Source organism: Crocuta crocuta, unplaced genomic scaffold (assembly GCF_008692635.1).
Source record: "Crocuta crocuta isolate KB4526 unplaced genomic scaffold, BGI_CrCroc_1.0 scaffold130, whole genome shotgun sequence".
NCBI lineage: Eukaryota > Metazoa > Chordata > Mammalia > Carnivora > Hyaenidae > Crocuta > Crocuta crocuta.
In genome coordinates, this window is record NW_027527920.1 from 14409430 (window position 1) to 14421234 (window position 11805).

The 11805-nt window shown below is 42.8% G+C and overlaps 1 protein-coding gene across 1 annotated transcript in view; it reads right to left on the minus strand.

The window, feature by feature from the left end:
- CCNB2 (cyclin B2) overlaps window positions 1-7102 on the minus strand; it is a 29384-nt gene extending 22282 nt beyond the window's left edge. Inside the window, exons 1-3 of the mRNA XM_077745345.1 lie at window positions 6641-7102; window positions 4247-4375; window positions 4033-4143 (exon numbers count right to left, since the gene is read on the minus strand). Of these exons, the coding sequence (XP_077601471.1) occupies window positions 4033-4143; window positions 4247-4375; window positions 6641-7102 (702 nt within the window). The remainder of the gene's footprint in view (window positions 1-4032; window positions 4144-4246; window positions 4376-6640) is intronic.
- Between the last annotated feature and the right edge of the window lie 4703 nt (window positions 7103-11805).

Consider the following 11805-nt stretch of genomic DNA (forward strand, 5'->3'; position numbering starts at 1 on the left):
CCTAAGCGAAAGTCGGACGCTTAACCGACTAAGCCACCCAGGCGCCCCTTCTTAGGATAAATTTTAAAAACAGACTTACTAGACTAGGATTCATGTCCCAGCAGAGTCACGAAAAGAAAGGAAGGGAAAGGAAGGAAAACCCAGACTTACTAGGTATGGAGAATAACCCTTTGAAATAACACTGCCAAACTGCCTTCCTGCCATGTGGGAGGAACCATATTCAAAGAGAAACCCATATAAAATGCTGCGTAATGGTCTGGAGATCAAGGCTGAAAAGTTGCTTTGGGTTTGGCATTTAGGATGTCCCTGGAAACCTCTAAGGAAAGGCCTATGAAAGCAAGGTGGGTCTTCCGTATCTGGGCCGAGCTTTAGTTCCTGATCTGGCGTTCCTTCCCCTGGCCGCGAAAAGCAACCGTCACCTGCAACAAGAAGGCTCACGGGTCGGCCCCTCTCCTTCAGATGTTGCTGGCGTATTTCTGACTGCATTTTCCGGCGGATGTTTCTGTTACCTCAGCAAATCTAAAGCCAAATGAGCCACCTGCCCCAGAATTACCTCCCTTTCCTGACTTTCTCATTTTTCAAAGTAATTTATTCCATAAATGGTTTCTTAAATACTCAAGTGCTTAAGGGTCTTATTCCTTCACTCTAAGCAACACAGCCAAAGAATTCCTTCTAAATACAGGACGATGTCCCTGAAAAGAGCTGGTACACCCCAATATTCAATGATGTTTCTTAGCACCTACAGACACTGGCACATATGGGTGAGTGCTTAGGGGCGATCCGAGCTAGTTCAAGACCCTCATCAGCTCTTGCAAGAACAATGGCAATACCTGCTAATTTAGATCTTTTCCATGGCCAGTCTACACTGCTTTCATCATTTCCCACCTCCTCAAAACTTTCCACAGGCTCCTCGCTGCCTAATGGGAGGCAGTTCCAAGGCTTTCAAATCCAAATGCAACCTTTTTCCCAACTTTGTTCTGCTTACTCACACAAATCTTCTGACCCAGCTTAGATGTGCTGACTCTTTACCCAAAGGACAAGGTCATAGGCCTATTTCTGCTTTGGTGCCTTGATTCCTGTTGTGGTTTGTTCCCCCAAAAAGTGCTCTTTACTATTAGCATCTCCTTGTCCTTATAAATCACACCTATTCCAAGAAGTTTCCTCCAAGCACTCCATCGTTTGGTGTTCTCTCCCTCCTGTACAAGCACCTTCTGAAGGAAGGTACTTCCATCTACCCCAGACAGTTGATGTTCAATCATCCACGGTCCAGGGGCATCTGGCATCATTCCCTGGGACTAATTTAATTTTAGGTACATATGCTCCTCCTGGATAAGGGAGATATCAAGGCAAGATATCTTTTTTTTTTTTCCCTAGGAGAGAGAGAAAGAGAGACAGCATGAGCAGGGGAGGGTCAGAGAGAGAGGGAGTCACAGACTGAAACAGGCTCCAGGCTCCAGGCTCTGAGTTGGCAGTCAGCCCAGAGCCCGACGCGGGGCTCGAACCCACGAACCGCGAGATCATGACCTAAGCGAAAGTCGGATGCTTAACCGACTAAGCCACCCAGGCGCCCCAAGGGAAGATATCTCTTAATCAGCCTTAACACTACTGGATGTGTATATTAAGCGCTCAATACATATATTTTTCAAATATATCCAATGTGTTATTTTGAAAATTTTCAAACAATGTTATAAATATGTTATTATTGTACATTACATATACAGTAAAACCTTGGATTGCGAATAACTTTTTCTGCAAATGTTCGGCAAGATGAGCAAACATTTCTAATAAATTTTAACTTGATAAACGAATGATGTCTTACAATACAAGTAGTACATGATGGCGACCATCATATGATCACAACTGAGCCAATGGTTCTCCTTCCTTCCGGTCTCCTCTCTTGCTGCAGGATTGTGGGTGACCATCTCCCATGCTCAGATGCTCAATCTCTGGCTGTGATGTTTGGCAGAAATCAGTGATTTTTCAGAACGTTGGAAGGTGCCCACAACTGGCACTAGTGTATTTTTTGTCACGTCAAAGAACCTACAGACAGTCCTTTGGCTTCTACACAAAAGTAAGCTAAGGAATGCTGGGCTTCATTCTAGGTCTGGTGATAGCTGCAGATACCATTTCTTCTGCTGCCTTATTGCCAGTACATTAAATACAGTATATGACAAGAGCTTAATACTGTACTGCAGTCAACATCCATGCAAACATATAAAATGGCCCCCTTGCAGGAAAAGGTTGAAAAGAAAGGCGGTAAGAAGAAGATGATTACGGTGGAAGTTAAGAAGGAAATCACTGAGGGGCGCCTGGGTGACTCACTCAGCTAAGCATCCGACTTCGGCTCAAGTCATGATCTCATGGTTTGTGGGTTTGACCCCGTGTCAGGCTCTGTGCTGACAGCTAGCTCAGAGCCCGGAGCCTGTCTTTGGATTCTTTATCTCCCTCTCTCTCTGACCCTCCCCTGCTCACGCTGTTTCTATCTCTCTCTCAAAAATAAATAAAACATTTTTTAAAATTTTAAAAAAAGGAAATCATTGAGAAGTACAAACAAGATATGCGAGTGGCTGAAATTGCAAGATTTTCTAAGAAGTGTACATCTGCATCTCATCTGCAGGAGGAAGAAAAAAGGGCAGAGGAACCCCTCACTTCAAATGAGATTAGGAAGATATATAAAATATGGGAAACAGTACAAAATTTTGTAGAAAAGCACCACCCGATTAAGGCTGTAGCAGTGCGAGCGATGGATCTGTTTAATGACAATGCAAGGTCACATTTCCATAAAGTCCTCAAAAGGAGGCAGCAATGGTCATTGGATAAGTTCCTTGTTAAAGGTGTATGAAGAGAAGAAGATTCCCTTGAGCGGATAGACAGCAGTGATTCCGTTGGTGATAGCGAAAGTCATCCTACACAATAACTCTCCTCTCTCTTATCTCCCTCACACCAGCCACGAAGGTTTTCAGAGGTAAGTGCAGGTTAACTTGTTTATTTTTCTTGATATTTCTTATTTTCTTTATTATTTTATATTATCTTAGAGTATTTTAATCATTTTTTCTAATGAGTATTTTTGGATCGTGGAACAAATCATCTGAGTTTTCATTATTTCTTATGAGGAAATTTGCTTTGATATACAAATGCTTTGGGAGCACCTTTCCAGAACAAATTATGCTCACAAACCAAGGTTTTACTATATAAAATAAATATACATCTATATTAAGCTGAGAAGAGCAAGACAGTTATTGTTGTATTCTCAGCACCTACCGCAGTGCCTGTCCTATAGTAATTACCTGAATGCCTGTAATCTATGAAAGAAAGCATGCATCAACTCGAACACAGTGGGAGGTGACTAGGCCCATGGGTCCATTAGCATTCTAACTGCAGGTGAACTAAGCAGTCACAGAGACCACAATTTACCAATAGAGAATTTTGGCCTTACCTTATTCCTATATGAGTGTGGGGCTCAGAACAGTCAGATTCCACAGCCTCCAGAGGGAAGTCCATTCTTATAATGGATTATGTTATAAAATCTGCCAAACGTTACTCAGATCACTACATTTGAGTATTAAGGTAATTAAGTTTGTTATTCAATGTCATAACATTATATTAAGGTACCATCACTAAAAGTATGTCCATGTTCATTTTGTACACTGCTGTTTCTTTTTTTTTTTTTTTTTAATTTTTTTTTAAATGTTTTATTTATTTTTAGGAGAGAGAAAGAGAGACAGCGTGAGCAGGGGAGGGTCAGAGAGAGAGGGAGTCACAGACTGAAACAGGCTCCAGGCTCTGAACTGGCAGTCAGCACAGAGCCCGACGCGGGGCTCGAACCCACGATCCGTGAGATCATGACTCAAGCGAACGTCGGACGCTTAACCGACTAAGCCACCCAGGCGCCCCTGTACACTGCTGTTTCAAAGGAGAGCTCTAGTTATGAATGGTCTTCAAAAGTTGCAGTGATGATAACGGCACTCTTGCAGTCTAGCCAAAAACAGGCTATTTCATTAAGTATGTTTGTAAATATATAGACCATCCTACCTTCGGAGCCAGCATTTCCATCTGTACTGGCTTCACAGAAGCAGTAGGTTTCAGTTGTTTGCTGATGTTTGTTTTGGCGGGTTGAACAGGTATTTTGGTGCTCGGAGCTTTCTACGAGAAAAAGATATGTAACAGGGCAGGACAGTCAGTGTCGCTCCTCAGAGCTACACACAATCAGCCTAGTGTGCACATGGACAGTCCTCATGGCTATTACCTTAGCTATGTGTGGAGCTCTGGTTGTAACTCTATTTCCGATTTCTTCTAAAACGGCCCGCCTGATTGTCACATGACTCTTAGCTTTAGAATTAACTTCAGTGTCAACATTCTCCAAATCAGTGGACACCTAAAAAAAAAGAGGGGGAGAAAAAAAGTTAGTGAGGAGTTGAGACAACTTGCAATACTTTACTCAAGTCAAATACCCACAAGCAGAATTGATTTGGGAAAGCTGAAAATGCAAATATCTACCTGTAAGGGGGAAAAGGTACATTTCAGAAAGTCTAAAAATGCTGAGTGATTGATCATAATTAGGCAAATCACTTACCCACCTTATCTGTAAAACACTCTCATTAAGAGGTTTACAGATAACTGAGTGCTATTTGAGAAATAATCCCTTATTAGAGATCCCTGTATTCTACCCATCTACTTAAAAACTTTTCTTTAGAGAGATTAATAACAAGTGCAATTAAAACACTATTTAAGAGCTATAATAGGTCCAGATGTTTAAAACCTGAACTAGCTCTGATTCTCATGCCATTCTACAAATAAGAAGTGCTCCTATAGACATGATCTTTAGAGATACTGCCTTTTAAAATGAGGTGCCATAGTATGGACACTCTTATATCAAGAATATTTAGGGGGTGCCTGGGTGGCTCAGGTCATCATCTTATAGTTCATGAGTTCAAGCCCCACATTGGGCTCCCTCTCTCTCTGTGTCTCTCTCTCTCTCTGACTCTCCCCTACTCATACTCTGTCACTCTGTCTCTCTCTCTCAAAAATAAACAAACATTAGGGGTACCTGGGTGGCTCAGTCAGTTAAGCGTCCGACTTCAGCTCAGGCCATGATCTCTCATTTTGTGAGTTCAAGCCCTGCGTCAGGCTCTGTGCTGACAGCTCAGAGCCAGGAGCCTGCTTAGGATTCTATGTCTCCCTCTCCCTCTCTACACCTCCCCCACTCACACTGTGTCTCTCTCAAAAATAAACATTAAAAATAAATAAATGAATAAACATTAAAAAATATTTAGAAAGGAAATAGTTTTGATGGGTAAAATAGTTTTACTCTCAAATTCAGAGAAAGTTGAAATGGTAGGAGAAAAAAAAAAATCATTGGTTCACCTTAACCTGCTTTCAACAGAATGTGCTTAGAAACAAAACTTGCCAGAAAAAGCAATTTATACAAAAAAGTTTATTATAGAAGTGATGAACATTTCATGAGAAAAAACAGCATGTCCTAAACCTAAGAACTGGGTCTTAAATTTTTTAATCCTAAAAAAAAAAAAAATCTCTCAACAGGAGATTTGAATGGGCCTTCCACGATGGACCTACCAGAACAGAGGGACAGGGGAAAACTCAAGCTTTCCCTGAATAAAAAGAATTTGACTATGGGGACACCTGGGCGGCCCAGCAGGTGAAGCATGGGACTTTTGATTTTGGCTCAGGGTCATGATCCCAAGTTGGTGGGATGGAGCCTTGCGCAGGTCTCTGCACTGACAGAGGGGAGCCTGCTTGGGATTCTTTCTCTCCCTCTCTGCCCCAGCCTGCTTGTGTTCACACGCTCTCAGGCTCTCTCTCAAAAATAAATAAATAAACATTAAAAAAAAAAAAAAAGAATGTGACTATGGAAGAACTTCATGGGGCAGATTAGATAAAAATTACTTGTCAATTCAACTTACATCTACAAAAGGATAGGAATTAAGTACTGATTGTATTCATTCTACTTTTAGGATTCTCAAAAGCACACTCTTCAATTTTTTCCAGCAGCAACTGCCAATTTTAAAAAGTGTTTGAAATTCTAATGCTCATATGTAATCTAAGTTTAAATCCACCTGGAGGGAGAAACTGGCAGCTTTTAACTAGCTTTATAGCCAGGAGAATGGAACTCAGGTGTGTCAGGGCCCTCTCTTTTTCAGCAAAAAGATGCAAGCACAAGTCAAGCCCACAGAAAAAAATATATCCAAAACACCATTAACCCTTGGATTTTAGCGAAGATGAAATAAATGAATCTGGATCCTCTCTGTCTGCCATATTGTTGTAAATTATATGTAAACTCTCTACTACACTTGGTGAAAGAAATTTAATTTTTTTAAGTGACAAATGTGTATGTTAGTAAGCTTAGCCTGGAAGACTTCCTGTGCAGAAATAAATGGGAAACTTACAGCGAAAGGTGAAAATTCCGAAAAGCAGTATTAACTGTCACTTGATCAAACTTTCAGAACACTTTACTACCTACAGAGTTTCTTCCAGTCCCTTCCCTCCGCACCACGGACCCCTAAGCTGACAAGGAGACTGAGAATAGAGGAAGGAAATTACAAGAGCCTCTATTTAGATAGCACTCTGACAAAGAGCACTCCCGGGATCGCTCGCTGAGACGTCCAGTGCTGGAGACGCTCACTTGACAGATGCCACCTCCGAGGCGCTTTCCTCCATTGTCCCCATCCCAGGGTTGGGACTGGCCAGGGCGGAAGCGGGGAACCCAGAGAGGATCCCACGAAGGGAGAGGCCGGTAAAGAGGGCAGGCCGCGGGGGAAGAAGGTGGCCCGGCAGAACGGGAAAGCGGCGCCCGTTGGGAGGAGGAAGCCCTGCGCAGAAAAGAGGGGGCGGATAGAGGCTGGCGAGGGGGCTGCGAGGGCAAAGCCANTCTGGGCAGAGCTGGCACCGTGGGCACGGAGCCCGGGGTGGGCCAGCCGCCCAGGGCAAGAGCGCCCGCCCGACCCAAGGAGGGACGCGGACCGGAGGGGGGGGGGACAGAAGCTTCGGCGGCGCCGTTAGCTCCCCACTCCAGTCCGCACGGCTTGGGATCTTCGCAAAGTCGCCTTGTTACGGGATTCAAATGCCGCGCTGCTCGCGCCCCCATTGGGCGGCCTTACGTACGACGCGCTCTTCCTATTGGCTTGGCTNGTCGCAGTGAGGAATGAGACAGACGTAGGATGCCTTCTTTGAATTTTGAATAGGTCTCACCTAAGGCTGTCTCTCTACGTTTGTACTGGCTGGGCAGAAGTTCCTTCTAGGGAAACCACTCTTGGTTTCCGCTTAGGTCATTATCTCGGGGTTTCCTGAGTTCAAGCCCCTCATTGGGCTCTGCGCTGACAGTGCGGAGCCGGCTTGGGATTCTCATTCTCCCCCTCTCTCTCTCTCTCTTTGTCCCTCCCCCACTCAAGCTGTCTCTTTCTCAAAATAAGTAAACTTAAAAAAAGAAGGGAAGGAAGGAAGGAAGGAAGGAAGGAAGGAAGGAAGGAAGGAAGGAAGGAAGGAAGGAAGGGCTAAGACTCCGAAGGTAGAGGAAAATAAAATGTAAATGTGATTTGTGTGGTTCATGATTCACGTAAACTCTCCAACGTATTGCCAACACCTAGCGCGTTTTCCCTATACATTATGGTTGGTTTTCAATAAATATTCCACGAATAAATGACCCTATGATGTACAGAAGATTTTAAAAGGAGAAAGAAGGTGTGATCCAGCCTCGGGCAGAAGAGTGGGAGGATCAGGTCAATACAGGAAAAGAAGAAAGGAAAAAGGGAAAGAAACAGGAAAGAAAAGGAAGGTCCAACGCCCACAGTAAAGGTAGTGGAATGACAGTTGATAGCAGCCTCTTTTGAACAAGCTTTCCCACCTATTCTACTCTTGGAAAAAATGGCTTACCTCTGTGGCTGGGATACTGATGAACCTGGAATGAAGTTAAGTAATCTAGATCAAAATTCTGCCCTTGCCCTTGCATCTGACATCTAAACCTGTTTCCTCTTCTGTAAAACAGGAATAATTGCAGCTACTATGTGGCATGGAAAGAAGTGATAACTAAAAATTAGGTATCCAGTGAAAAAGTCTTAGGAAGGGAAAAATAGATATTTAATGCACTGAGGTTGTGAATAAAATTGTATTTTTACTTGTTATAATATTGTGATGTTATCAAAAGCTACAATTATGAAACTAACCATCTTTACCCACTCACAGGGCTTTGTAAACAAGAATGTTTTAACACTTAAAGAATGGTCAAGTGCTTTTGTTAACTGACTTTACATTGTTAAAACTGAATAATTTAATTCATATTAGACAGATTGTATTTCATTAAAAATGGAGGTAATATTTCTTTTGTATCCTTCACTGCAACTAACCTGGAAATTTACAAATAAATGTTTTGATTCGACCTTTTGTTGAATGCATTGTGGTCCACATATATATATTTGTAAGTAATCTATGCCCAATGTAGGGCTTGAACTCAGGATCAAGAGTCACAAGCTTGGGGTGCCTGGGTGGCTCAATCATTTAAGTGTCCAACTCTCAATTGTGGCTTAGGTCATGATCTCACAGTTCCTGAGAAGGAGCCCTGTGTTCGGCTCTGTGCTGACAGGAGCCTGCCTGGGACTCTCTCGCGCGCTCTCTCACTCTCTCTCGCTCTGCCTTTCCCCTGCTCATTTTCTCAATAAATAAATAAATAGGTAAATAAACATTTTTTAAAATGTCACAAACTCTACCAACTGAGCCAGCCAGATTCCCCTAGTCCTTCTGTATTTCCTGCTCCCTCCTGTCTCACATAACATTTATTGGTCACACTTCCTATATATTAATTTACATTAACTTTCTTGTTAAATCCTCATAACAGTATTTATAAAAAGTAAGTAGTATTATCCCAAATTTTGCTTCATATTTTTATTGAGGTGTAATTGACATACGTTAGTTTCAGATGCACAACATAATGATTAGGTATTTGTATATCATCACAGTAAGTCTAGTTAACATTCATCACATATTATCCCAACTTGACAGATGAAGAAACTAAGGCTCACAGCAGTTAAATGTCTTGGCTGCAATCACAGGGCTTCTGTGTTTCAGAGCTAGGATTTGTACTCAGGTCTGTGCTCTTTCAAGTGTATTTACTGCTATCATTCTATTTACACTGGCAGAAAGAGCGGGGAAAGTTTGAAACAGTCATCAAAGGAAATCAAGTATTAAATTTACCAAAATAAATTTTTTTAATGTTTTATTTATTTCTGAGAGAGAGAGAGACAGCGTGAGCAGGGGAGGGCCAGAGAGAGAGGGAGACACAGAATCCGAAGACAGGCTCCAGGCTCTGAGGTAGCTGTCAGCACAAAGCCTGATACGGGGCTCGAACCCACGAACCGTGAGATCATGACCCGAGCCGAAGTCGGACGCTTAACCAACTGAACCACACAGGTGCCCCCCCAAAATTGTTTTCTTGAAGGCCAATAGTAAAATTCTACATCATCAGTTAATTTTAATATTTTTATTTTTATTTTTGAGAGAGCGTGAGCGGGGTGGGGGGGCGGATAGAGGGGGTGTGGACTGAGGATCTGAAGCAGGCTCTGTGCTGATGGCAGAGAGCCTGATGTGGGGCTCAAACGCAAGAACTGTGAGATCATGACCTGAGCTGAAGTCAGACACTCAACGACCTGAGCCAGCCAGGTGCCCCTATTCACTTTGCTTTCTTGATCAATTACTGCTTCAAACATGTGTACATATGAGCTCCAGTGGATATAGGGCAACAGAAGATTATTGTAGACAAAGGGTGCACCACAAGCAAAAGCACAGAACACTAGTAGTGAACTGCCATGACTGGAGACAAGGTGAGTGGCTTGGTTTGGCAGGAGCTATTGGGCTTCAAGGGATCTATTGCCTAGTGTCTTCCAACACTGTGAAAGGGAGTCAGGGATAGAAAGACAGGGGTGGGGGGAGGTGCCTGGGTGTCAACCCAGGTCTTGATCTCAGGGTTGTAAGTTCAAGTGCCACATTGGGATCCGTGAAGCTTACTTTAGAAAGAAAAAAAAAAAGGTCCCAAAGTGTCAGGTGGGAACTCTTCTTTCCTGACACCAATATCCCCCAGTTTGGGGTAGAGATTTGCAGTCTTGGTTATCAAGACTATTCTGAATGGTCAAAGATTTGCTTGCCGTTTGTCAGACCCTCCTCACTTCCCATTTCTTATTCAAATACATACTCACCTTTTTCTCCTGGGTTTGGGATTCTTTTCCTCAGATTTTCAGGACTTTCGCCCATTGGGAATACTTCACAGATAGCCACTGTTGATGGAGAAATCAAGAACTTCAGGCAGCAAAAATGCCCCAGGTCAAGTTGGGGTCGGAAACCTAACAGCCCTTCCAGAAGTTCCAAAGGCAGGCCGCTAGACCAGTTCAAGCTTAACCCAGGGACTACAGAGCAGGGGTATTGGTTTTGTGCTTAAATTGGTTTTATGCTTATTTATTATTGATTTTTTAATTAGGACTCATTCGGGTTACCTACTAGTGTATAAGACAAGTATATAGTGTGTATACACACACACACACACGTATATAGTGTGTAAGACAAGTCCAAAAGCTCAGCTCATGTTCATGATTTCTATATTCCTGAAGAATGCTTTTCCACTCTACCCTTGGTGAGTCTCACCTGCCATTGTTCCAGATCATAGGGCATCAAGGGCCCAGTTTAATTTATCTATCATTAATTTCTGAATGAGATCATCAACAAATTACAACTTTCACCAGCTGATTTTTTTTTTAAGTTGGCTCCATGCCCAGTGTGAAGCCCAACATTGGGCCTGAACTCATGACCCTGAGATCAGAATCTGAGCTGAGATCGAGAGTCAAATGCTAGTTAACCAACTGAGCCTCCCAGGCACCCACCCCCTTCACCAGCTAATTTTTATCAGAACCCAGTAATCTTCCTAATACAATACCATGCTCTCCCCCTCAGCTGCCCTTATCCCATTTGTTACCCACCCCCCAATTTCTGCCTACCTCTTTCTGATTTCTTCTTTTCTCTCAGCTAGCCAGAAGACAAAAGATATTTGCTATGTATTAACATTAAAATGTCAGTGTGTGCAAGGCACTGCAGGGAACACAGAGAAGAATAAAGTATAAGCCATGACCTCAAGTTCAAAACAGTGAAATGGAGACATGTAGGAACAAATTTATTATAAGAGGCAGAACTATAAAATACTGAGCACAAAGGTGAAGACTAATTCCAAGTAGATGAAGGAAGGCTTACTACAAAGGAAATGTTTGAGCTGAGCTTTGAAGGGTTAGAATTTAGCAGGCAGGAATGGGAAAGGTGTTAAAGAAGTGGGAGCAATGAGAAGAAATCTGTGGAAAACTACACAGCCTAAAGCATCTGGATCATAGAAATGTTAAAGATAAAGCTGCAGGGGCACTCAGGTGACTCAGTTCATTGACTCTCTGACTCTTGATTTCAGCCCAGGTCATGATCTCACAATAGGTGAAATCGAGCCCCACATCCAGCTCTGCACTGACAGTGTGGAGCCTGCTTGGGATTCTCTCTCTCCCTCTCTGTCCCTGCTCCTCCCAAACATGTAAGCATGTGTGCATGCTCTCTCTCCTCCTCTCTCAAAATAAATGAACATTTAAGGACAAAAAATTTTTAAAAAGATAAAGCTGCAACAGATCCAGAAAATGAGGAATCATGGGACTTTAAAAAAAATTTTTTTTAATGTTTTATTTATTTCTGAGGGAGAGAGAGAGACAGAGACGGCATGAACAGGGGAGGGTCAGAGAGAGAGGGAGATACAGAATCCGAAACAGGTTCCAGGCTCTG